Source organism: Bos indicus x Bos taurus, chromosome 15 (assembly GCF_003369695.1).
Source record: "Bos indicus x Bos taurus breed Angus x Brahman F1 hybrid chromosome 15, Bos_hybrid_MaternalHap_v2.0, whole genome shotgun sequence".
NCBI classification, from domain to species: Eukaryota; Metazoa; Chordata; class Mammalia; order Artiodactyla; family Bovidae; genus Bos; species Bos indicus x Bos taurus.
In genome coordinates, this window is record NC_040090.1 from 7,541,769 (window position 1) to 7,567,966 (window position 26,198).

General features: G+C 49.8%; 1 protein-coding gene across 9 annotated transcripts in view; it reads left to right on the forward strand.

Moving 5' to 3' along the window:
- Positions 1-26,198, forward strand: part of AMBRA1 (autophagy and beclin 1 regulator 1) — a 173,052-nt gene that overhangs the window by 136,449 nt on the left and 10,405 nt on the right. For all 9 annotated transcript variants that reach the window (XM_027562491.1, XM_027562494.1, XM_027562493.1 and 6 more), the window contains 3 exons: positions 5,683-5,871; positions 6,638-6,792; positions 19,786-19,925. In XM_027562491.1, the coding sequence (XP_027418292.1) occupies positions 5,683-5,871; positions 6,638-6,792; positions 19,786-19,925 (484 nt within the window). The remainder of the gene's footprint in view (positions 1-5,682; positions 5,872-6,637; positions 6,793-19,785; positions 19,926-26,198) is intronic.

Genomic DNA, 26,198 nt, shown 5'->3' on the forward strand with positions numbered 1-26,198 from the left:
CCTGGTTGGGGAACTAAGATCCTATAATCTGCGTGGCGTGGCCAAAAAAGAGAGACTAGATAATAAATTCAGTCATGTCGTAACAGCATCTATGATGATAACCATATGTTTTTTTCTCCTTTGGCCTAACAATGTGATCATTATGTTAATAGATTCTATAATATTGAACCCATCCTTACCTCCCTTGAATAAAGTTTTTCTTTGTCTAGAACAGTTTAAATAGTATTATAATTACTTGTACTTTTTATAATTTTAAAGTCTGAGCCAGATGCTTCTTTCCTTTTTTTTGTTCACAAACATAGGGAGAGGTCTTTCTTTAGTAACATTTATCAGCTGCCCTACGCTGGTTAAGCAGATGAGCTCTTGAGCCACACTGTCTGGGCTCAGGTCTGCTCAGCCGCCTTCTAGCAGTGTAGCCGTGGTTAATTAATCTCTCCGCACCTTGGTTTCCTTGTCTATAAAATGAGGGTCATCATAGTGCCAACTTCAAGTGACTGTGACGAGAATTAAATTAGTACACATCAAGCACTCTGAACAACATCTGGCACTTACTGTAGTAAATGGTCAATAAATGTTAGCTCTTTTTATCATGTCTTTTTCTTGGGAATTATACCATGACTCTTTGAGAGTACAGCTATAATTCTAAAGTCACCCTGCCCTGTTTTCCGTACTCCAAGAGGTACTTCTGGAGAGTGACGTTCATGTAAAGAAGATAATTCTGTCTTAACCTGTTGGCTCATCTGTAATTGGCTTCTGATCCAACATTCTGAGGCATGTTGTTTTCTCCCCAGTTGGAGACAATTTTCTTTGAAAGAAAAACCAAATATTCTGAAGAATGCAGGCCCTGGACATACTGCTAGCACAGTCTTTTTGGTTGTCCTTAACATTCTTTGTCTAAGCCTCCACTTGTTCTGACCGCAGCTTCCTGTCATTCTCCTTCTATGGTCCTTCCTGCTTCCTTTGATCATGGCTGTTGTAAAACCTGAGCTGATCAGAGAGCATTATGGTACAACCAGATTGACTCATTTAACTTGGCTCACCTGTCCCCCTCATTTAAGTCCTGTGTGGTGTTAGAATTCTGCTTCTTAAAAGTGCCCTATTTTACTCAAGAGTTACTTAGGAAGAAAACTTGGCATTCCAAGTGTTTAGGACTCATATGTTTGTTAGTGGCCAACGTTCCTTGCCATGGTCTTACCCTCTAGACTGCCAGTCACTTTTACCTGAGGTTCCTGTCATTAACTGATTTTCTTGGTTGGCCTGAATAACCTCTCATTACAGTTTTGATAGATTCGGCTGTCAGCAGAGTTAAGTTGGGGATCTCTTAACGAATGCAGTAGCATTCGTTTCTGAAGCTTGCCTGCTTCCCAGAGGATGGTAGCGTTTGGCTTGGGCCCAGCACGAGCCTGGGAGCCACTGGCCCTCAGTTTTACTCATGTGTGATCAGCAGCCTCTGTGTTGCTGTGTCATCTGACTTACTCTGCATTGAATTCAGCCCTTTTCTAGAATTAGGCTAAAGAGTCTCACCACCTGTTTCTCTTAGTTGAGATGTAGTATTAATGAATTTCTATCTGTAAAGAGTTAAGTTTGTGAGTAAGGCCTTGTATAACATAGATAACTTTGAAACTGCTGTCATGGGGGAAAAAAAAAGCTCATTAGATTTACTAGATGTTTAAAGAGTAAGTTCTTACCGGTGAGTAGCATTGGTCTTCCAGGTGCCCCGGTGACCTTAAGAAACCCAGAGGCTGAGCGGTGGGGGCGCACACACACCCACAGAGGATGTTGTGATTGCCACTGCTGGGCATGCTTACATAGTGTCATCTGGAGCTCTGTGCAGGAGGCCTTATTCTGAAATCTGAGGGCTCAGAGATAGCCAAAAGGAAATTTTCCTGCTGATTTAAACTCCTTTGGGTTTTCCAAATCAGGATCTAATGCACTTGCAAAAGCACTGCAGCCGCTAATCGCTCCTGTGGCCTCATCTGGCCAGCCAGCAACAGGCTGCAAATCGATCTTTGTACAAGGTATTTGTTTATAATTTATGGAGCTGATAGGAAGGCAGAGCCATCTGTTCCTCCAGGCATCAGTATTTCTTACCCCTCCCATTCCCTGCTAGGGCATTTTCACTTGGAAATCGTTTATAATTAGGAGGCGATTATGCTGCAAAGCCTGGAACATGGCTTCCTGCTGTCTTCCTGCATCGTTCTCATTCCCCCTGGAGCTGCCCCACTGAAGCTCTGAAGCAGTTCTGATTTGAAAAATCCTTGCTTTCCTAGCCCTCATTTCCATCCTCAGCTGCCCAGCTAACTGCTCCATCATCATTTCCCGTGTGTGTCTTGCCTTTCTGTGCAGGGCTGTTTGCTGGAACTCCAGCTCAGGGATCAAGGGGTGTTTGGTGAGGCAGCAGTTTTCAAGTGTGGTCCTAAATCAGCAACATCAGGGACACCTGGGAACTCACTCAAAATACAGATCCTCAGGCCTCACCGCAGCAGTCAGTCCAGGTGATTCTGGTGCCTGCTACCACCTGAGAACCACCGTAGTAAGGCGAGGCTGGAGGCAGAAGGAAGGCTCTGGTGCGCGCGGGTTGCCACTATCCTAGGCTGTGTCTCACTTCACCTTTTTCTCCACCTGCTTACATTATTTTCGAGTCCAAAAAGGATGAGCTGTGCTTGTCATTAGTGCATTACCTTCCTATGGCCTGAGAAAACAAATAAGAGAGCCAGGAAATCTCTCCCTGTGTAAATTAACTCATCAAAATTTCAGCCTTCTGAGAAGAAGCTGCATGAACGAATTGAAGCAGTGACCACTCACCATTGTAACTGAACATTTCCATTTCCATGTGGGAAATTAATAGACAACAAGCAGCAAATGTAAATTGCTAATTGGAGCTCTGAAATATTAATGAAACTATAAACACACCACCCAGAGCTTGCTGAAACTACCAAGTCACTCTTTGCCTACCACGTCGCCGTCATTAGGGGAGAAGTAAAACCCTGGATCCCTAGCTACATACCAAATTGAGCCTGCTGCTGGAGAAACTCAACTTTAATTCCAGCATTCTCGTTTCACATGTTATTTGCATCTCTCTCTGAGCTCACTGTAGGAACTGGGGGCAGTTGTGAAATTGGGTGGAGTTGAGGGGAGGGGACAAAATTTGGGAGCTGGCCATTGAATTGGATTCATCCTAATACAGTACGAACACAAACGCAATGGCTTGGATTTGGGGGCTCACAGAATGCTTTTTGTCTATATGCCCAGTTTTTCAGGCAGTTAGAGCCAAACTTCTCAGAAGAAGAAAAACCTTACTTGTAATATCCTCCCCACCCCCAGCCCACCTTAGAAATTAATCTGGAAGTTGGATAGCATTGCTGGCTCAACGGACGTGAGTTTGAGCAAACTGCAGGAGATAGTGAAGGACAGGGAAGCCTGGCACACTGCGGTCAGCGGGGTCACAAGGGTCGGACACGCCTTAGTGACTGAACCACAGCAGTCTCGTGGTGCTTCTCTCATGTTGGTGGTGAGTTCTGAGGGTCAGTGCAGGCTTCTGTATGTTTAAACTGCAGGTTAACACGTATGAACCAGAGCTCTACAACAACAAGATAGAAAAGCCTACTTTCATAAAATACTCACATGCATTTTTGAGATGTTAAATGTAGAAAAGATGGAAACCGTGCAAAGCTGTCTTAAAGCCCACAGAGTCCATTTCCTTCTGTGTTTATTTTCATGTCCTACTTAATATTTGTGATTACTTTTTCTCTCCACCTTGGATGGTCAGTTTCTTTTTACCTTTCTGAGAACTGTGCCAACATCAAGGTTAGAAAACCAAGATGGACTCACTCTTAAAGCTCCCCCAGTTCCTTTGACTCTGTATCCCCAACTGTAATGATGTGTCTATTCAGGGAAGGGAGGAGATTGTCGTCTTTCTGGCAACAGGCTTGGGACCCTGAGTAAGGAGCAGACGGTCTCAGTGCTAACTGGATCGATCTAGCCATACAGGCTCGAGCAGATGGTGGGTTGGAAGTTGAGCGGCACAGAGCCCTAATGGTGGTAGCACTGAGCATTTGGATGTCATTATTTTATTAGTTGGCAAACAGAACCATCCTTGTGGTCCCTTCTCGGCGCCGCGTGTGATGGTGCTGTCGGTGTCAGCCCCCAAGAATTGGCACAGCAGCCGATCAGTGTGTTCGGATGTCTTTTTTGATCTACTCTGTCATCTCTGTGGCTTCATTAACAACACACAGAGAAAGGGAGATGAATACAGAGCTTTAGAAATCACTCCCAAGTTCCTGATAAACCTCAACACACCCTCCACCCACCCCTGGAAGGCAGTTCTTTGTTTTATTTTCCTTAGGGTAATTTCCTGAGGAAACTCACCCTTGACATTTCAGGTCAAACGGTTTGGCTCCCTGGAGTAGATCACCCAGAAATCTGGTGAGGGCTCTTGAGCTTGCCTGTTGGTTTGTTTGAACTATAATGCCTCTGACAGTGGCTGTTTAAGTAATCTTCCAATAAGAGAAAGAGGGAGGTCCCATGGTTTAAGACTTCGCATTTCCAGTGCAAGGAGCACAGGTTCGATCCCTGGTCAGGAAACTAAGATCCCACATCCTCATGGTGCAGCCAAGAAGAATTTTTACAGGAGAGAGAGAAAAAGTAAATCAGTCTCTTTGCACATGCACGTAAGGTCGATCTAAAGGAGACAGAGCCCAGAGGCGCTTGGACGTGCTGTGCATCCATGCCCTTTGGATGTGTTGTGCTGTTCTGCTCATGCACTGGTTCCAGGCTCACATCGAGGGTGGACCACTTCCTGTGGGCGGAGATGTGCACAGTGGGCCTCAGAGAGGGGTTCAAATGGAAACTGAAACAGCTATGCAGGCCCAGTCCCAGAGCTGGCCAACATCGCCTTAGTTCTGTCACTTGGAATGGATTCTCCCCACCGACAGCCAGTCCTGCACCCCGCCCCACCCAGTCCCTCGTGCTGAGCCCGCCTGACCATGCATAATTCTCAGGAAGTGCTAGGTGCAGACTGGAGCTGCCCGTGGTCATCGGCTTCTGGCGTGGCTGGAGGGACAAGCAGAGTGAACACAGTTCCAGCCCTCCAGCCTTTATGCTCTCCTGTGAAATTAGGGATTAGTGTCAGCAAGGAGCTGTCCAGAAGACTGAAGTCTCTAAATGCTCCAGTTTTCTTAAAGGAGAAAATAAGACAAAGATTTGTGAGATGATCCCCTTCTCCAAGGTCACATAGAGGTGGAGAGGAGCACTGTCACCCCCAAGCAAGTTTTACCTGTATCACCTTTTTCTTGGAATCAGCGGGTTTACATTTTTATCCATCTCAGTTTTGATCTTTTGGACAATAACAGCTGGTGAGTGGCTCTCCAGGAACAATTTTTAATAACTTTCTCCTTATCTCATCTCTCAGACGATGCCTCTCAAGTGTGAGCCAGGCCTCAGCAGGTGGCTGTGGTTGTGTTGACTCTCGTTTCCTACTACAGGGGTAGAAGAGACGCATCTTTCGGTGTCTTGTGTTGCTTGTCTCATGACCTTTTAGTTGGATAAGGCAGCCTTTATTATTTCTGGAGAGGGTTCGGATTCAGGCCCTTAGGGAGGCGCCCCCAAATGTCTTGACCCAGCACTTTCCACACCGTTAACTCCAGACTCCCTTACCCTCTCTTATTTCTTTGTCTGCTGCAGCCTCCGTGAATGTGCTGGTGCAGAACTGCAAGATCTACAATGATGCCAGCTGTGACATTTCTGCAGATGGCCAGCTCCTGGCAGCGTTCATCCCTAGCAGTCAGAGGGGCTTTCCTGACGAAGGCATCCTGGCAGTGTACTCCCTGGCCCCCCATAACCTGGGCGAAATGCTCTACACCAAGCGATTTGGTAAGGGATGGGACGCCCAGCATAGTGACGCTAGTACCTTGGCCTGGGCATTCCCTGATGAGGCACCGCTTAGGTGGGAGTGATGGTCACACGCTACCCCCTGCTTCACAGGCGCAGGTCAGAGGAAGATGCTCTGTCCTAGCTGGTAGCGTTGCAGGAGAGTCTCAGAGTAAGAGTCCTCCCCACCACCGTGGCATCACCAGCATGTTCCCATTGTGAGGGGCGAGGGGAGGGGAGGAGCTCTGTTCTCGGTCATGGCTCGGGGAAGTGGGCACACTCACACGCTGCAAGCCAGTCTGGCATTGTATAGATTTATGTACAAGGGTGTTCACAGCGGTGTTATTTGTCACAGAGAAAAATGTCAAATTCTGAAGAGTTGCTTAAATAAATGATGGTGCATTGACAAGACAGAATACCACTTGGCCTTTAGAACGCTCTTACAGAGGGATATTTAATGGTGAAAAATGTTTGTAATGTATGAAGTGAAAAAAGTGGATTTCAAAATAGCAGTTACAGTATGATAATTTTTAATGTGATTCTGTGCTAATACGGGTTAGCATTCATTAAGTACTTTTTATATGTCAAGAGCTAGACTTAGTACTTTACACACCTTCTCATTGTACTCCTCACTGCCATCCTGTGAGATTAACCCCAGGATGAGCAAACAAAGATGAAGACCAGGGAGAAAGAAAAAAGACTAAAGGAAGATTATTTGCTGGTAATAGCAAGAGCTCTAGGGAGCGTCTCTCTGTCCGTCTGGCCCTAGGTCCCAACGCCATCTCAGTGAGCCTGTCCCCGATGGGCCGGTACGTGATGGTGGGCTTGGCCTCTCGGAGGATCCTGCTGCACCCCTCCACGGAGCACATGGTGGCCCAGGTCTTCCGGCTGCAGCAGGCGCACGGTGGTGAGACCTCCATGCGGGTGAGTGCCTTGCGTGGCGGTTCTCCTAGGCCTTGCCCGGCAGCACCATGCAGGCCAGAGCTGCAGTCTCCCAGCCAGGGCCAGAGGCGTCACGCCCATAAGGAGCCAGGAAGGACTCCAGTCCGGCCCAGTCCTGACCAGCCGGCCTCACTTTTGGACGCTCTGGGCTATTCAAAGGCAGTCTTTCTCATACCCTAAATCATGAGCTGGGGCCCCAGAGGCCTGAAGGGATCTTGGGGTAGAGACCAAACTGAATACCTCCTTACCTCAACTTGAGGCCTGTAGTCTGGAGATACATAAAGAACCCAGTGAAATATTTGTTTTGTTTTTAATTTTTGAGGAGGCAGGCTACAGAAAGAGATAGGTAGTATACTATGAAATGCTCCTCTCCTGAGGTTGTAATCACAGCGGAAGATGCGGACTCTGCGGAGCTGCCGTGCCCTTAACTGTCCCGTCCGTTTCACCAGCAGGGAAAGGTGGTGTTTAGGACCTGCTCTTGTCTGAAGCCGTCCTCCGTGTATTGCCATAAAAGCTTCTGGCATGGGGTTAGTGGCCTCCTGGACTCAACCAGTCTAGCTTCTGACTGAGATTCCCACATCCCACGGGGGCTCATTTGGCCAGGGTTTTGTCAACGGGAGTTGAGCGTTTGAACGGTTCTCTAATTAGATGGTATTTAAGCTCTGTCTCGAGCTAAGAACCTGTGAATTCCCCCAGCGCTGTGTGCTGGGCCACTTATAGTTTATGCTCTTGCTCATGTGTTGTTTTGTATTTTCTTTAGCTGTGTGGTATGTCTGTCTAATCCACCCAATTAGGTTCAGTGTTAAGCTCCATAGGGGCTTATCCCCCAGGGCTGCTCATTTAGTGCCACACATGTGGATGCTTGTGGAATTCAGGCTGGAATCTGAAGCATTGGTTTAAAGAAAAATCCTAAAGATAGGACCCATGATATACAAGCAGTAGAAAGCGGGTGACCAGATGTGGTATCTCTAGCCTCTTCTCGCTGCAGTTTTCTACAGGGAAGAAGCCCTACTCTGCTGAGCCACTTTCCAAGCCCCTGGAACGAATAAGGCCTTCTCCTGCCTGGGTGCCTTTACCTGGAGTGCCCTCTTCTCCCTGAAACCCAACTGCATGCAGGCTGCTTCCCTGCTGTGGAATCCTCTAAACAGGGCTGATCACTCCCCAGTAGGGAGCACCCTGTCTGGGTTAACACTCGTCATACCAAACTGCCATTCCGTATCTCCATGTCATTCTCCTCTCGGCTCCTTGAGAATAAAGACCCCGTCTGGTTCATCTTTGTGAAGTCCAAGTACCTAATAAGGAACCTGATATTTAGGAGAAGCTGAGGAAATAGAAGAGAATCTTAAGAAAAGCATCCTTGTCATTTCCAGCTTGTCACTAGCAGGACCAGTGAAGGCTGACTTCATGTACCACCATGCCTCTGGCAAGGGCAGAAACGAGGCATTGTCTGCTTTTGACATCATAATGACAGGAAGGTTCTGATTCTTGAATTCCGTGTGACTGGAAATGGTTGACACTGAGTGATTGGGAGGGGACTTCGCAGGAAGTTCATCGAGCCTGTTTTCTTACCTAGAGAAATGAGGATGGAAGGTGAACTTTAAGTATACTTATGTTAAGCAGATTTGGTTGGTAAAAGTACCTGGCGTCTGCTTCTCACCACCTAGAGTCGTGGTCCTTGCTGTTCTTCTTACCCTTCCTGCCTAACTATGGAATAATGGTTTCTAATCGTTAAGAGACAGGAGCAGTAATGGACATCTCCAGCCTCTTCCAGAAGCCAGGGCTCCTGCCCAACTTCTGGGCACAGTCTGCCATCCTAGCAAGGTTCCTCCCTTCCATAAGTAGCCAGAAACACCTGGCTGAAGGCAGACAGCTCCAGGGTAGAAGCCAAGATGCTGTCACAGATGGGGCCTGCCGCGTAGCGGGTGCAATTGAAGTCTGCTGTGGAGATGAGGGGCGCAGGGCACCCCACCAGCTGCTGCGTGCATAACAACAAGAGCTGCTTCTCAGCCCTCCCAGGCTTGTCAGGCTTTTGATTCTCAACAGGCTCCACCTGCTGCTTAGCAGGGGCTTCCCAGGTGATTCAGTGTTCAAGAATCCACCCACCGATGCAGGAGACGTGGGTTCGGTGCCGGGGTTAGGAAACTCCCCAGAGTAGGAAAGGCAGTGCACATCAGAAATCTTGCCTGGAAAATTCCATAGACAGGGGAGCCTGGTGGGCTACAGTCCATGGGGTCGCAAAAGAGTTGGACACGACTGAGGACGCCCACACCGCTTAGGAGAGGAGCTTAGTAATTTGAAAGCTCTCATTTGGGAAGTGTTTCCCTCACACGGGAGGCAGGATCCGGGCTTCTCAGCAAGGTTTTTGCTCACCCTGTGTCCACCCAGTCTGACTGTAAACTCCCTTACTACAGAAAGGTTTCTGGTTTTCCAGGTCTTGGTTGCCCCTTACCTCCGAAGGCACCAAAGCACTCCGCACGTGTCCCTGAATTCAGTCCCTGGTGGGAGAGAAGACACCAGCTTTTGGGGACAGCTGTGCTGTACCACCGTTTAAGGCAAGAAGTGCCATTTTTGTCTGAGAACAGGGAGCTAGGGTTTAATGGGACCGTAGAGCCTCTCCCTCTTTGCACAGGTGAGTGTGGATGGGTGTCTCCATCCGTCGTGTCAGGCTCTGTCCGTGAAGGGCCTGTGGGTCCTGGGCCTGTCCTGGAGCTCCTGTCAGACCCCCTTCTCCATGGGGTTAGCTCTTGGAAGTCACTGTGCTAACGTTGAGAGGTGAAATTGTTGGGCCAGCAGATGTTCCTAGGAGAACATCCCCAAGAACATTGACTTATTTTAATTCCCACTGAGGGACCGGCTCTCCCCAAGCGATGATTCCTTACCCAATCCCATATGAACACTGTGAAAATGAATTGCTAATTGCTCTTAGCCTGGGTGCACTTATTAACAGCAGTTCTTCAGACCTGTGGATCAGTGCTTGTCAAACTGTGCTCCTTGGACAACCTGCATTAGAATGCACGGGGTCCTGGTTAAAATACAGGCTCTACTTCAGACCTGAAGTCAGTAAGAATTGGGCGGAGGGGACCAGGTATTTGTGTCTGTCACACAAGCTTCCAGATGATCTCATATGCACTTGAGTTTGAGAACTGCTGTTCTTAATGACTGCTTTCTTCATTTTAGGTTTCTGCTCTCAGCCGCTCCAGCAAGGCAGAGACAGTCTCGGGTTCCCTTCTTACCGTGATTTTGTGTGTGGTGCTCTGATCCTTTGCTGATTTTGTTGAAGGCACAGTGGCCTTTGTGTTGTTTCCTATCAGACTCTTAGCTTTTTGGCTGTCCGTGCTTCACCTCCATCCTTTCTCAGCTGTAATTGCTTTCCAGGGTTCTCCCTTGAATATCTCTGTGTGCTGAATTATTTTCTTCCCCATGCTCAGTTTAATTATTATCCTTGTTTCTGGGATCTAGGGTCCTCAGATATTTGCCTTCTCTGCTGAATAAGGCTAGGCTTAGTCTTCCCAATCTTAGTATCATTGGCAAATCAGGAGAAATAAGACTGGACGCCTGTTTTGTATCTCCCTTCCCTCTGTCCATTTGAGGCCCCTCCAGGCTGGATATGCTGTTGTCCAGGCCTCAGGGCCCCACTTGCCGCCTGACTCCCTCACACTTGCTCCAGTGGGGCTTTTTGTTAATTTCTGTTTTGTTTCTAAGTTAGACATTTAGGGATTGCCAAGCTGAAGTTTTGCTGAATTCTCAAAACACTAAACTGCCTGAGTTCCTTCTCTGCTTTCATTTCCTAATTGGAACAAAGCACAATATTGTAACTGAAAACAGCAATTAATTTTCTAAAATTGTGGCAACTTGCACAGTGTAATAACTTTGGTTGTAACCAGTGAAAGCATAAAATAACAAGAATATAAAATTACTAATGAAACTAGAAGTAGTCATACAGCAAACCGTTCTTCCAGTTTGTATGGGTGACAAGTGCTGTTCTACCTCAGAATGGGGGCAGGAGTCAGCGGTGGGGTGTGGGGGGCAGTGCTAGGGCAGTTTGAGCTGGAAAGCAAGAATACATTTCGTGGTTTCCACCCAGGAATTAACAGGTGTTATGTTTCTTCTCCCAGATGCATAGACCAGCCCTCCCCACAGCAGGTGGGGGTCGTAGGCATGTAAGTGGTTTAATAAGAACTGACAGGGCTTCTCATCCCATAACCCCTGCTTATCCTAGAGGCACTGGCCGCCTGACTCTCAGCCGTGCTGGTTTGCTTTTCTCTGATCGTTTTTTTTTTGGGTGGGGGGTGGTGCGGCAGAAGTGATGGACGAGGGACTTGAGTGGGAGAAACAAGCCCTGGGACGGAGAGCAGTTTAGCTCTCCTTTCTCCCGAAACAGTATCATGCTCTGTAAGGCAAAGCCTCCAATAACTTAAGGGCCAGTTTTATTGAAAGCTTTTTCTTTGTGGCTATGTGGTGAATCTGTATTCAAGGATTGAGCATCCATTACCCAGACAGATGCTTAGTTTGGAGGGGGTGTGGGGAAGAGAACCTGCCCTTCCCTCCCTTCACCGCTGTCTCTCTCTCTTCCTCCTGCTTCTCCCCTACTCACCGCCTTCCTCTCTGCTCTCCCACCGCCCCGCGCCCCTTCTTGACCCTGAGAGTTCTGCTTTTCTGTGCTGGGCTGTCCCCTGCTGTACCTTCTCCCTCGAGCGCTCCAGCTCCATACATATGCATCCCCCAGGACTTTCCTGGTGGTCCAGTGGTGAAGACTCCACGCTTCCACTGCAGGGGGCTTTGAAACTAAGATCCACATGCCTCAGGTGTCACCAAGGGGAAAAAAAAAAAAGATATGCACCCAGGTCATTCTCAATAGTTCCTAGGCAGCAGAAAAGGAAGGCAGGCTTTTTAGACCTGCAACCTACTCATATCTAACTGGGCAGTCGGTCTCAGCGTGTATTCCCAGGACTGAGTCCGCATCATCAGGGAACTTAACAGAAGCGCAGCTTCTCCGCCCCATCCCAGACCTGCTGAATCTGAAGCTCTGAGGGTGGAGCCCAGCCATCCTTGCTTTACCAAGCCCTCCAGCCGAGTCTACGGCTGAGTCAAGATTGAGGACCAGCCGTCAGCTGCACGGAGCTTCTAGTCAGACCCGTCAGTTTAGCCTGTTATTTGCTCTCTTCCTGTCACTTTGTCTCCTCCTGTCTCTGAAACCTCATCTGGTTCATTTCTGTGGCTCCTTTAGCCAGATCTCTCAGACACCGTCAAGAAGTTGAAAAATTGATGAGGACCTCCTCCCCTCAGCATTTCTGGATCCTGCTGGCATCCGAGTGATGGCACTTTAAGGACCAAGGCTGTGGGGCCTTCTTCCCAGTTCTAATTAAGATTCTTACCTGCCCACAGTTGACTTCACTCAGGCCCATGACTGTTGGCCTGCATGTTATACGGAGATTCTTAGTCTTACAAAGTGAGAAGCAGCAGCTTTATCTTTCTCTCTAGGACCTTCCCCACCTGAAGGAGTAGTTGTTGGGTTCCTTTTCCCAACATTCAACTTACTGTTGTACTTGGATGGGAGATGCTGCTGTGATACCCATTAATGGCTATCTTAGTGTCACCTTGGTCATAAAGAAACATTGGTTGGCTTGGTTTCATACCATTTCATAGCCATCTTCACAGAACAGCCTAGGGATGACTGATGATAATGATTATTACCATAGGTTCATTAAAATGGACCACAGAAAAGACTTGGCATCCAGAGTACTCAAATCAGTCATAACTAAATTGGAGCTGAGACCCTGGGTCAGGAAGGGTGGCCAGTGCTGTCAGCACTTGACAAGCATTATGTAACTAGCATCTGTAGGCTCTTTTGGCCTGTCCTTGCTCCAGTCTTCAACATATACTCTTTACCATGGCTTCCTCCTTGCCTTGAATTTAGCCTGTGATCACATCCAATCATCTGCACTTACTTAGATTCTAAAAGTCTGATATTCAAACATGACCTATAACTCTAGTTCAATCCAGAGTATTCTCCAGAAATCTTCAGAGAACTGAGCCTCTTCTTAATCTTGTCTGGCCTTGGGAGTGGCAGACACAGAAAATAAAGAGATTTTATTTTTGTATCCTGGAAGGGTACTATTTCTTCAAGGAGAGATGGGGATAAAAGAGAGACAGCTTTGTTGTCAGAAATGATTTACTCCTTCCTAAGATTTTTGTCCTCATTAATTTTCTTAAAGCTGCTTGTCAGTTGATTAAAAGCCGCTTCCGCTGCAATTATCTTAAAGTTGACTTCAGAGATGTGGTTGCAAAGCATCCATCCTCGGAAAGTTCCTTTCTTCAGCACGTCGTAGGAAAGGGGGAGGAGGTATGGGAGAAGTCAGGGGTGTCTCTGATGTGATTTGTCAGAGTAGGGAGGGGGCAAGATACAAAATTGAAAATAACGTTAGAGCTGCAATCAAAGCCATTCGTTTAGGCGAATTTTTTCCATGACAGATTCCTTCGACTTTGACAGGTTTTTTTCTTTTTTCCCCTCCATGGCTTCTTAGTAGAACATAGCCTGTGCTGCATTTTATTCTTTTCACTCAAAATCTTACTGAGCCCCTGCCCTGGGCCAGATACTCGGGTCTGGGAGTACAGTGAACAGAATGGATCTGGTCCCTGCTGTCCTGGTGCACACACGCTCAACGTCTGGCTTCTTATTGGCCTTGTCACTGCGTCATCCCCAGCCTTCACTGTGCCTGGCACCCAGGAGGCAGTCCGCATTCGTTCTGGGAAACGACGTCGCTCTGAAGTCTTGTGTGCCGTGTGTGCCCTGCACGTGCGTGAACACACACCCCTACGCACCGGCACCATTGGTGCACCTGGCCTGTGCCTCACGAGATGGCGATTGGACGTGTTAGATGGAATCCTCGTGTAAATGGGGTGTCTTGCTGCTATCCAGAGTTCTGCCCAGCATCAGCGAGTCTCTCAGGGCTCTAGTCCCAGCCCTGAGACATGCTGAGAGGTTCCCAGTGGATGTTTCAGAAGTGAAAGGCGAACCATTTTGTTATTTTTTTTTTTAAGAATTGGTTGGAGAACCAACTTTTCCATCTCTAGAAGCCGAAAGTATTTTATTAATGTTACCCCCATCTTGAACTTTCTTCTTTCAAAAAAGTATGGATCAAGTGAAATAGATGAGGGCTTCCCTGGTGGCTCAGTGATAAAGAACCCACCTGCAGAACAGGAGATGCAGGAGACACAGGTTGCATCCCTGGGTTGGAAAGATCCCCTGGAGGGGGGCAGTGGCAATCCACTCCAGTATTCTCGTCTAGAGAATCCCATGGACAGAGGAGCCTGGCAGGCTGTGGTCCATAGGGTCGCAAACTTAGCAAAGTATATGAATATATTTGAAAGACTCTCTTATCTGAGCCGAACGTCTAGAACAGCTAAGCATTTGGCCATTTCCTTTGAGATTTAGAAAACTGAAGAAAAGTTTAAGAACTTGTGCTGTACACAGAGGTGTGGGCACAGGAGGCAGTAATTCTTTTAACTTCTGGAAGTTCCAGGAGTCCTGCATGCCTTGGTATTCAATTCAGCACAGAACGGGATCCCTCAGCTGAAGTCATCTCTGTGCTTCAGTCCTAATGCTGAGAGATGGTCTTTGGAAAGCATCAGGCCGACTGAAAAAGAAAATTCTTGTTCTCTGACTGTCCTTGGGATCCCTTTGAGAGGAACAGGTGAATAAGACAAAGTCTGTAGGTCTCCACAAATCACAGGAGATTGGCTGGAAATGACTTCAAGGCACCAGGTTTATCAGGAGCAGAGGAGGGCAACAGGTTCCCAAGAGTTAAGAAAAGGAGCTGTTTGCTCTTCTTTTCTGCTAGGAGAGCTTTGGTTTAAACACGGGTGATCTAGGAGTTTTGTTCCTGCTTCAGCTGAGTAAAGAGTAAATGACTTGGTATTCTGATTTTTATTCTTAAATAACCACTTCAAAACCAATATTCTATGAGTTCTAAACTCCAAAGTAGTATATAAAGAAGGCTTGGAGACAGTCAAAGAAATGAAAGTTTCTGAAAAGCAGTCAGATTTTCCTAGGGATGAAGAAACTTGAATAAATAATACATGCGTCTAAAGCAAATCAGCAGCCCAACAGAAGGAACAGGTGACCACAGTATTCCTCCCCCAGCCTCCTCTGGGATACGTGCATTTCTCAGCCTGTGACAAGATGTGTAGCCATCCATTTCCACTGAAAAGGTCAGCTGTCTCTTAGCATCTGCTTTCCATTGATTTTTCTCCCACTTCCCAGAGAGTTAATTCTCTTCTAGGAACCCTCTCTAAGAGCTTAAAGCTGCCCTTGATTCCCGTCGCCACCCAGAAGGCATCTCTCCTCCTCAAAGTTCTTTCTGCCCCGAAGCCCCTTTGGCTTGGTGACTCCTCCCACGGCCTTTCCGCGCATTTCTGGTTGTCCCCTTCATTCAAGAGGCCTTCATTGTCTTAGTTAAAAACAAGGGCGACCTGCTGGCAGTTCTTGACCTCTTGCCGCTGTATCAGGGTCCTGGCTTTCAGGATGGTGAGGTTCCCAAATATAAGCAAGATAAGCACAGAGTTCTGTTCTTGGCTGATGTGAGCAGCGCAGTTTGCTGTTTGGACTAATGGTCTGAGCTTTAGTGACACGCAGTGGAAAAGAAAGCATCTTGTTGAGGGCAGCGATTCATTTTTCCTCTAAATTTTAAAAGGATGAAGAGGAAGGTTCCCCACTGCGTTCCTCTGGCTGCCTCTCATTCTTTTCCTGTCTGTCTTTGAAGAAGAAACAGGACCCTTTTAGTTTTGATCCTGGAACCGATTGCTTTTGTTCCTACTTCCTGTTAGTTAAGAGGGTTTGAGGGATGGAGAGGCGAGTGGTACAAGAGACCATCTTGGGCCCCAGAAGTAGAAGAATCCTTGTCTTCTCCCACTGCCTCAGAACTGTAACGATCCTGGCGACCTGACTCATCCCCTCTTGACACACTGAGACTGCAATGACTGAAATGTGTGTTCCTTCTGGCTTATTGATTCCCATTCCGCTCATAGACGTTAGAAATAAGAACAGCCTCCTTGGGGAGGCGGGGGGGGGGGGGGCGGGGGAGGCTCCTCTCAGCGTTTGTCGTCTAGCAGGGAACACCTGCAGGAGAGACAGGTTAAAACCAGGGCTCTGCAAACGTGACTCAGCAGCTGGGTTTCATGTCCAGCTCCCCAGAGGGACCCAGGACCTGATCGTCCTCCTCCAGTATATAATGGTGTTGTAGCTTGTCTTTCGTTAGAGACGGGGAGGAATTTTTGGCAGGCCCCCGGCTTTGTCCTTAACATCCAGCAGGGAGTTTCTAGACACCTGACTAGTGTTAAGGAAGGCTCTACTGGAGATATATTTGGGGTGCCTTAAAATAAAGGCCAGAGCTTCCTTTGCGCTGTCTCGAATCTTCTCTCTTGTTGGTGCTGATGGACTTCGGGTTTGCAGAGCTAGTGCCAAGCCCTGTTGGAAGTGTGGGAGGAGAACCCACAGATCACCCAGTCACAGGGTTGGAAAGACTGATGGCTGGAACCATAAATGATCTGGGAGTAGCCAGAGCTACCCAACCATCTGTCAGCATCGGGGAACTTGCTGCCCAGGTATTCAGTTATCTATGGGGCCGATTGTGAGGAGTCATCCCCGGCCCTTGAGATGCTTTGAGCTGTTAAACTGCATCCAGAGAAAGGAATGGAAACCCCACCTTTCGGTGGTTTTCCACACGGAGTAGATGCTTATTCCTTGAAGGTCCTTTAGTTCCAGGCATGTGTTAAACAGAAGCACTGGATCCGATGGCCGCTCAGAACCTTTACAGCAGGGATCCTGCCTCCTCTCTGCCCTCATCCCCCCTTGTCTTTTTGCCCTCATCTCCCTTCTTCCCATCCCCACATTAGAGTGTGATAAGTAAGCAAGTGCTTATCAGGAATTCTGGAGGCTGCTGATCTTCACGTGGCATTTTCTGGCTTCCTGCCACAAAGCAGGATTTAGCCTAATACCCAAACGCTGGAGGAGATGGGCTCTTGGGAGCTGCCCTTTCAACACTGTTTAAGGACTTGGGGAGGGGGGTGGTGTGCCATAGCCAGAGGACAAATTGATGCCCCGTGATTCCTATAGCCATGGAGGTTGTGAACAGCCGTGTGGCAGGGTCTCGGGGTCTCAGCCTGTAATTACTTCTCTGCAATCGCTCTGACCTTGCCACGCCTAAGCTGGGTCACCCGTCATACTGGCTTCTTGAGAGTTTTGTCCCCTAAGCAAGTTCCTGTACTTGAAAGCAAATTGATAGTATTTGCTTGTTAATCCCTCTGCAGTAGCAGGCCATAAAAGCTAAATTTGTGACCTGTGAGGTGTGTGTTTGCTTCTTTCTTAGGAACATTTCTAGAAAAGAGTCCCCTTATTCTTATGAGCCCTCGGTCAAAACACTCAGCACGACCTTAAAGCATTTAATTTCCGAACCATATCGTCCCCCTTCTTGCAAGACCAGTTTCCCTGGCCCTTCTGCCTCATTGCCTGCAATAATGAATCGTTATGATTTTAGGGGAGACTCTTGTGAGGCCCATTAGAGCTGCCACAGGTGAAAAATGAAGCTTCCCTCATCCACCCACTGAAATGAACACACATCCCTTCTGAACTCTGGGTGTATCCCCACCTTAAATTATCGGACCTTTGGAGAAGGAAACATGAACACGTTAAGAGATCCCAGCCACAGTTGCCTGATGACAACCACTTTGTCCTTTGAGTTTATATACCGAGTCATATTTACCAGAGAGCTGATAGGGTGGACAGAAACTATTGATTATCTTTTGGAAAAAGGAAAACCTCTGTGAGAAAGGATGAAGGCACCACACCCATCCCCTGACTTGAAGGAGAAGAGTTGCGTAGGTGCAAAGGGCAGAACACTGGCCCTGCCATCACGTGGACAGTCACCTAGTGAGGCTGGTGGAGAGGAGTGGCCGTGGATCCTTCCCAGCTCCTACCAGACATGTACGTGCAAGGAAGAGATTACCCAAAGGCAGTGACTCGTTTAGAAATTCATAGACCCCACTGGGCCCTTTTTGAGTAGTTGCCTCAGACCAAAGATTTCAGGAGCCCTGGTTAATTCTTATATCTGGAGTTAAGTGAGGTAGGGAGGGCATAGGAGATTCTTAATGCAGCAGCGGCCACAGGGCAGCTGGTCTTAGGCCTCAAAGCAGAGCCGGTTCCTCGTCTGTTACAGACCCACTTGACCTTAGGACTGCAGCAGCGCCGTCCAGCAGCGTGCTACTAGCTGCCCAGGCACATTCCTCAGCACCACAAAAGCTGGAGAATGTTTACAACGGGATTCTGTGTGTGTGTGTGTCTACCTCGAGCGCACACGCCACTGAGTTCTCCTGTCTAGAGACTGTCCTGTTAAAGACCTTTCAGATAGACACCCAAGGCACGTGAACATATGTTCCAAATGCAGGGCTTCTTATCACTTGATTTCTGTAAATGGTGTCGACCCTTAGCTCAGTGTTTAACTTTTGGGAGGAGTGGGGTCTCTCATCAGGATGATGAGAAAAGCAATTATTATTATGCTGCCCTAGATTCATTTTTAAGATCGCTTTCTAAACTACACTCTCCTTTGTTCTCTCATTTTTCCCCCTTCCGTCAGCCTTCAGCGACAGGTAAAGGCAGATTAAGTTCATCCTTAGCTTATAAAAAACCTAAAAGAGGCTAAAAGAGAAAACTTTATATTGACTAAAACTCTAGTGTATAAATTCTCAGTTTTGTGTCCTTCTCATAGGCCCTGATGACTTTTTTTGAAGCCCCAGATGCTGGTTCCTGGAAATATTGTAATAACCAGAGTTACCATTTCTGAGCCTGGCCTAGGTATTTTATGTACATAGTTTCTCTTTATCTGCCCCATTATTTGAGTGCTGGTGCTGTCTGTGTTCACTTTCCTGCACTGGAGAAGGCGATGGCACCCCACTCCAGTGTTCTTGCCTGGAGAGTCCCAGGGACGGGGGAGCCTGGTGGGCTGCCGTCTCTGGGGTCGCACGAGTCGGACACGACTGAAGTGACTTAGCAGCAGCAGCAGCTGTGTATGTTGAAACGGAGATCCAGAGACATTGTTAATGCAGTGATGTCAGGACTCAGACGCAGGTCTTTCTGACTCTAAAATGTTGCCCTTCACCCTTCCATTGCCTCTGACTGAAGTCGATTCTGGAACATCGTATCGATCAGTAGCCAGATCTCACCTTCAGCCCAACCTGAGACAGAGCTAAGCTGCCCCCTGAGAAAATAGTAGCTTTGGAAAAATGTAGACCGATGAAAGGAGATTCCCTTTGGGAACTGGTCTGTTTAATGGTGATTTTATATACGCTAGAAAGAACTCATGTACCTGTGTTTTCAAGAGTTCCCTCTGCCTTGCTTCCTACATCTTACTGCACCTTCTCGTTTTCCTTAAGAATAGCAGTTTTAACGTTGCTCTTAATGAGGTGAATTAAGAATGTTCTCTGATGTTATCACCCCCTCCCGCCCCCCCATCACCTTCAGTTCCCCACTGCTGTGAGAGTGCTGTGGTTTCCGTGGTAACGGGGCTACCAGGGGAGCTTGGCTCTCCCTGGTTTGTCTGGTCAGAGGAAAGTTCGGGGCAATGCTTCCTGCTGTGCTGGGCTCTGCATGGGGCTCTCCAGGGGCTTAAGTGAAAGCGATGAAGTGAGATACGTTAGAGGCTGTGAGGTGAGCACAGCGAAGCTTCACGCAGAGAAGTCCACATGTGCCCTGTGATTTCCTGACCAGTCCTTAGCCCTCACCTCAGGTAAGAGGGTCCCGCCCTCCCCTGTGCGTCCCCAGGCTCTCAGATACATTCCCAGTCTAACCATTTCCTTTCTTCCCTGTGGTTAACTTGCTTCAGGCCATACGAGGGACTTGGTTTCCCCCTGGATTTTGTTATTCTTGGTAACAGACTGTTTCTCCTCCCATTCTCTTTTCTTCCCTCTTTCTCCCCCACCCAGAGAGTTTTCAACGTCCTTTACCCCATGCCTGCTGACCAGCGGAGACATGTCAGCATCAATTCTGCCCGGTGGCTGCCCGAGCCAGGGCTTGGCCTGGCCTACGGCACCAACAAAGGAGACCTGGTGATCTGCCGACCGGAGTGAGTGGCTGGAGGGGGCCGGGGGGAGGGCGTGCAGGGGGTGTCTGGGGGAGGTGTGCAGGGGGGCGTCCCGGCGGAGGACTGGGGTCAGCAGCGTTCACCTGTAGGTCTGGCTGGTGAGGTGCGGTCTTCCAGAGGGGAAATCCAAACCTTGCTAGAGCCTGCCTCGTTCTTGGCATCACTCCTTAAAGTGTCCTTTCTACCTCGGGAATGGTAGCTCTCCATTCCAGAAATCTTCAAAAGATTGGTGTAGTTACCAAGTGCTCTTAAATCTAAGGCAGTATTGTTTTTTTCTTTGTTTTCCCTTGTTCTCTGGTTTCCTAGTGATAGTCAAGTTTCCCTGCAGGCAGAAGCATAGATATCAACAGTTCTTTTCTAAACCCTTTTTGAAAAATTCAGCAGGTGGTCTTGGGTTTGTGTAAATGCCACAGACCCTAACTTAAGAAATAAAACCAAGAGTATAGCGTTAAAGCCCTAATTTGCCAAGCCACTGATCTCTGACAGCCTGGCTCTATCTGTGTTCTGCCTGTTTTCCTTTCTGCTTGGGCCTCCATCTCATAACACTGAAGGCAGATTGAAAAGCTCAGTTTAAAATGAAAATGATAATTCACTGGTCTTGATTGAAGGAGAGGGTTGGGGGGCGGTGGGGAACCAGAGCATTGCTGCCCTACATCCTTATGACGCCTCCTTCCCTCTCCTCTGGTGTTTTGGGGCAGAGAGGTCGGTTCAGGCCTCCTGTCATTCAGAGCCCTGGGGGGTCCTCCAGGTGTGTCATCCACTTCCAGAGCCAGCCAGGTGGGGAGACTCGAACTCTGTACTTCAGTGCAGACCAGGCTGAGGGCTGCGTGGACCAGTGCAGGGGTCCAGCCGATTAAGTGTCACATCTGCCTCCAGGCCCTCGCATTGGGCGCGGAGCCTCGTCCGAGGGGAGCTGCAGAGTGCAGAGCAGGCGTGGCCTGGCTGGTCTGCTAGGGTCTCTGGTCGTTGGGTGTGTCCACGTTGCCTTTCGATTGGGCCCTTGGTGATTCTTCCCAAAATGTGTGTTTGAGTCACTTCTGGTGGACCAGCAAGGGACAGGTGGCTGAGCCCTGGTCAGCCGAGCTAGGTCAGTGGCCCAGGAGAAAGAACGTCTGCTTCTGACGACAGCTCTTTGATCCCACCTAGGATTTTCAGAGCCCCTTCCACAGGGAGGCGGCCGGCTCAGCCGGACCTAGTCAGGCTGCTCCAGGCGCCGGGGGCTGCTTGGTTCTGCCAGCCACGCTCTCCTGGACTCCAGGACTGTGGAGCCTGCCCTTTCACCAGCTCCTGGTGCCCTTGCAGAACACAGCCTTCGTCTTCACGACTGTGCCGCTGTTAATTCAGGCGCTGGATCTGTCCATTTCTGCCCTCCCCCAGCCTGTCCGTAGTCCTGGATCTGTCTGCCCTGGACGATTTTACCCTTCTTGCCGCCGTTCCCCAGAGCTCATGGCGCTGGTGGTCTGATGCCTCCTCCTTTGTTAGTCCTTCACGAGAGGACTCTCCCAGGCGCCTCTCCCGAGACTGGACAAGAGCCCCGGGTTGCGGCCCCCCTCAGCAGCCCCGTGGTTGCGGGCCTCGCGCCCCTCCTCCCGCAGGGCGTCCTTCTCAGCGCTGCAGTCTTATCTCTGGCTCCGGCTGCTCACCTTGCCCCACCAAGGCTCCCAGCCTCTCTTGCAACAGTGGTCTGCTCTTAGCAGAGGCAGGCTCTCTACTCCCGGTTTGTCCTGGCCCCACCGAGGCTTTTACATCTTAAACCCCAGCCTACATGCTCGGTGTGAGTCACAGACTCCTCAGCCAGACGCAAAGCTGGCTTTGGCCCCTCTTTTCTCCCCATATGTCGTCTTCAGCATCCAGCGTCTCCGCAGGCGGGAGCCATCTTGGGCTGCCTGGGGAGCTCTCTTGTGGTTTGTTGCTCTTTAGTCTCTCAGTCCGACTCTCTGCGACCCCATGGACTGTAGCTCGCCAGGCTCCTCTGTCCACGGGATTCTCTCATCAAGAATACTGGAGTGGGTCGCCATTTTCTCCTCCAGGAGATCTTCCCAACTCAGGGGTTGAACCCGTGTCTCCTGTATTGTAGGCGGATTTTTCACCACTGAGCCACCAGGGGAGCCTGGGAAGCTCTCTTCCCTACCAGCAAATCAAGTCTCCTCCGTGGCAGGAGAGCAGTTATGTTTGACACAATGAGCAGCGCCCCATCCCAGACCTAGTTGTGCTGGACTCCGAGCGAGTTAAGCCTGCCTTTTTGGTGGTGTTCTTTGCTCCTGATGTCTTGGGTCATGTGGGTTAACGCCCCATACCTTAGGGCTGATATTTCAGGGTAAATCAAGATGGGCAAGACTTTGTCCCAGGTTGTCCAAAGGCTCTCCAGGTCTCCGTCACCTTCATTTCTGTACTCCAGGCAGGAAGTACCATGAACAATATTCAGGTAAGGAAGTGAAGACCCACCACGGGTCTCCCGGCGGATCAGTGACAGAATGAGGCTTCCTAAGTTTGCCATCCAGAACTCTTTCCTGTAGCTGATTCTTAACGTTTTTTTCAATCAAAAACTGCTATAGAATTCCAACAAAAGCAACATACTCTCTTCCACAGAAAAAATACACCACTTGCAACTCTGTAACTCTCCGAAGACCTCGGGTGAAGAAAGCAGCCCCAGGTCATCTGGAGGCGTTTAAGTGGTCAGGTGACTGAGGCAGCGGGAAATGAGCGAGGCTGAGTGAGGCCATGGACGTCTTTCTTTTTTTTTTAATATTTTATTTATTTGGGTCCACCAGCCCTTCGTTGTGGCACACGAGATCTCTAGTTGTGGTATGTGGGATCTAGTCCCTGACCAGGGATCGAACCGCAGCCCCCTGCATTGGGAGCAGGAGTCTTATTAGCCACTGGACCACCAGGGAACGCACATCTTTTGAACGCACTCTGAGTGGTCTCCGGCCCAGGATGAGGAGAACAAATAGGAAAGTAGAGGCCCAGCGTTGTCAGCTGCTGCCTGGCCCCGCGTGACACAGCTCCCTGGCACCCCTGTTCCCAGGGGCACACCAGCCGGCCGGCCAGCTGGGCCACGGTGACCGCCCTCGCTCCACACCAGGTGGTCGTCTGCCTTTGTCTCAGGCTCAGGCAGCTGCACCACGCTCTGTGCTTTCAGTCCTGTTCCTGGTTTCTCCTCCATTGTCTTAGCCTTGACACGCTCTCCAAGCACAAAGACAGAGGTAACAAGCTTCTTGGGCTTCTCTTGATGGGTTTTAAAAACCCACTTGACAGTAGGCGAAAAAAGCCTCAGGAAACGCTCCGTCTCTCCAGGACAGGTGAGGAGACGAGCCACTGTCCTTCAGCCTAGAGCCCTTTCAGTGGCCGATAGCCCGGCTGCCCGCCCCCCTCCCCCCTTCCTAGCAGTGAGGGGCTCCTTTCTCCTTTGCTTCACCCCCCACTTCTCCCAAGCCACTCCTGTGCCTCTAGCTGATCACCAGCCCAGCCGACACCCCCACCAATGACCGCAGTGGGTGTGAAGTGCCAGATTGGTGTGAGGTGCTGCTTGCTCACTTCCGGCTTCAGAGGTCAGCCCTACAGATGGGGGGTGGGGATGTGCGTCTGGGAAGACCACTACGTGTCAGAGTCTGCTCAGAAGGCAGAATTCAGAGACTCACGTCAGGAGAAAAGGAGGCCGGGGGGAATCCCCTGGTGTTCCAGTGGTTAGGACTCAACTCTTCCACTGCCGAGGGCCCGTGTTCAGTCCCTGCTCAGGGAACTGAGATCCCGCATGGCACGACTGCGCCCCCTCTTCCTCCCTCCAAAAAAAGACCTTCTAGGAGAAAGCTGTGTGGAGCTTTCCAGGCCTCCACTGATAGATGAAAGAAGAATGTCCTCAAAGGGAATTATACCCTAGAAGTTGGGATGTTCGGAGCCAGAGCCCTGTGTGAGAGCGGCGTGAGGGGTCGTTGAGCCAGGCCCAGAAGCACTGCTCACAGAGGCAGCCAGGTGCTGAACAGAAGTCTGTTTGACACGCCTGGCCCTGAGTGGCCTTCCCACTCTTCTCCATCCCTCTTTGTCTAGCTTCCAGGAAGGACCTAGAGCAGACAGTGGTGACTCACTCATCGTCCCTGAGGACCAAGGAGAGAGGAGAAGGTTGGCGCCGTTCCTCAGCTTAGAGACGGAAATAAGTGACATTGAGCACTGAATGGCATTTCCATGGCCAGAGAGGGTTATCTCCAACTCTGTTCCCTGGTCCGGTGCCTGGCCTTTCGGCCAAACACACGAGCTTGTCATAGTCAAGCTGGTCTGACCCCAGAAGGTAGAACAAATGACGGCTCGCGCTGGGCTTCTTGGTGAGGAGCAGAGGGGATTGGGAGCAGCACGGCGATCGTCCCTGTGGCCCCTGGTCTGTTTGGCAGTTGACGGCCTCCATGAACGGCCAGAGTTTGCAGCTCGGGGCTGAGGACACCGGCTGCCGGACGGGAAGTGTCTGAGGGGCTCTGAGGACGCAGGCTGCCGGACGGGAAGTGTCTGAGGGGCTCTGAGGACGCAGGCTGCCGGACGGGAAGTGTCTGAGGGGCTCTGAGGACGCAGGCTGCTGGACGGAAGTGTCTGAGGGGCTCTGGGTCAGTGTTCTGCTGGCAGTCGCCACTCAGGGAGTGCCTTCAGGTCGCCTTTTCTCCAAGACAGGAAGGGAGGGGCCCGGTCACCCAGGATGTGGTTTGGTGTGGGCTCGGTGTGAACAGTTTGTTGTCACTCACCAGCCCGGGGTAGCAGGCGGTTCAGATGAATTAGAGAGGAAGGATCTGGCGGGGACTCACATGGTATCGCCACTTGTCAATAAATCTTGACAAGTTTGTAAATCAGGCTCCACGGCAGCTGGCTTCACATAGCACCTCATGCAGCCCGGATCAGCTCCTTAGAGACTGTAGTGGTGGCTTCGTTTTCCGAGGGACCTCTGCTTTTGACTTCTGGCCGTTTGCCTCTTCCCTCCCATCAGGTCCTCTCTCTCACCCTTGCCCCCCACCGCCCTGTAGTTCTCAGACAGCCCTCACAAAAGTCTCTGAGGATTTGGTGACTCAACTCCCTGCAGCCTCGAGGAGAAACAGCCGCTGCCTGAGGCCCAGAAAACGTGGCCCGCCGCCCCCTGCGTGTCTGTGGGAGCGGCCGGCACTCGGGTTGAGGTGTCCGGGCTCCGGGCGCTGGCCGCGGTCGTGGCCTCCGGGCTGCTGCAAGAGGCACCTGCAGGTGTCATCGTTGTTTTCGTTTTAGTCACTCAGTCATGTCTGACTCTGCCACCCCGTGGACTGTAGCCCACTAGACTCCTCTGTCGTGGGATTCTCCAGGCAAGATTACTGGAGCAGGTTGCCATTTCCTTCTCCAGGGGATCTTCCCAACCCAGGGATCGAACCCATGTCTCCTGCATTAGCAGGCAGGTTCTTTACCACTGAGCCACCAGGGGAGCCCCAGGTATCATTACCTTGAACTTTAATTCTTCACTGATGTTCTTTTAGACGGCATGTCTGAAGATCACAGCAGACCAGCCCTCTTAGTGGAGCTGGGGGCTGGCAGGTGGGAGGGGTGGGGGTGGGGGTGAGATTAGTCCAGAGCAGGAAGAGGACGAGCCCTTTTGTGGCTGCAGCTCTTTCCCACAGGTGACGCCTCATCCCCAGAACCTTAGTGACCCTCTGGTGATGGGTTGGGCCCTGCTCCCTCTCACCTGAGGTGGCGTGGCCTCCTGACATGCAGTTGTCACCATGCAGGCCCCATCAGGTGCCTATTCTAGCTAATCCTCACATTTAGAAAGGAATACCCCTGCATCACCCCCAACAACTCATCTTTTCCTGGCTGATCCTCACGACCCTCTGACTTCCGTTTGTTTGCTCTTTATTGAAGAAGTTGTGTTGTTATCATTTAGGATGGTGACCTAAGCCTCTAGGCTTTTGTTGGAGTTTTTCTTAGTTCGAGTTGCCATAACAGAATACCACAGACAGGGTGACTTAATCACCTGCCGTTCTGGAAGCTGGGAGTCTGAGATCAGGTGCCGCCACGGTTGAGCTCTGGTGAGGACTCCTTTCCTGGCTGGTAGATGACCACCTTCTCTCTTCTCGCTGTGTCCTCACATGATGGAGAAAGAGAGTAAGGTCTTTCTCTCTCCTTTATAAGGCCAGAGTCCTTCTGGATTAAGGTCCCAGTCTTATGACCTCATTTATTAACCTTAATTACCTTTTAAAGACCCTGTCTCTCAGGGGTGGGGTTTCAGCATGTGAATTTGAGGGAGCTCCGTCT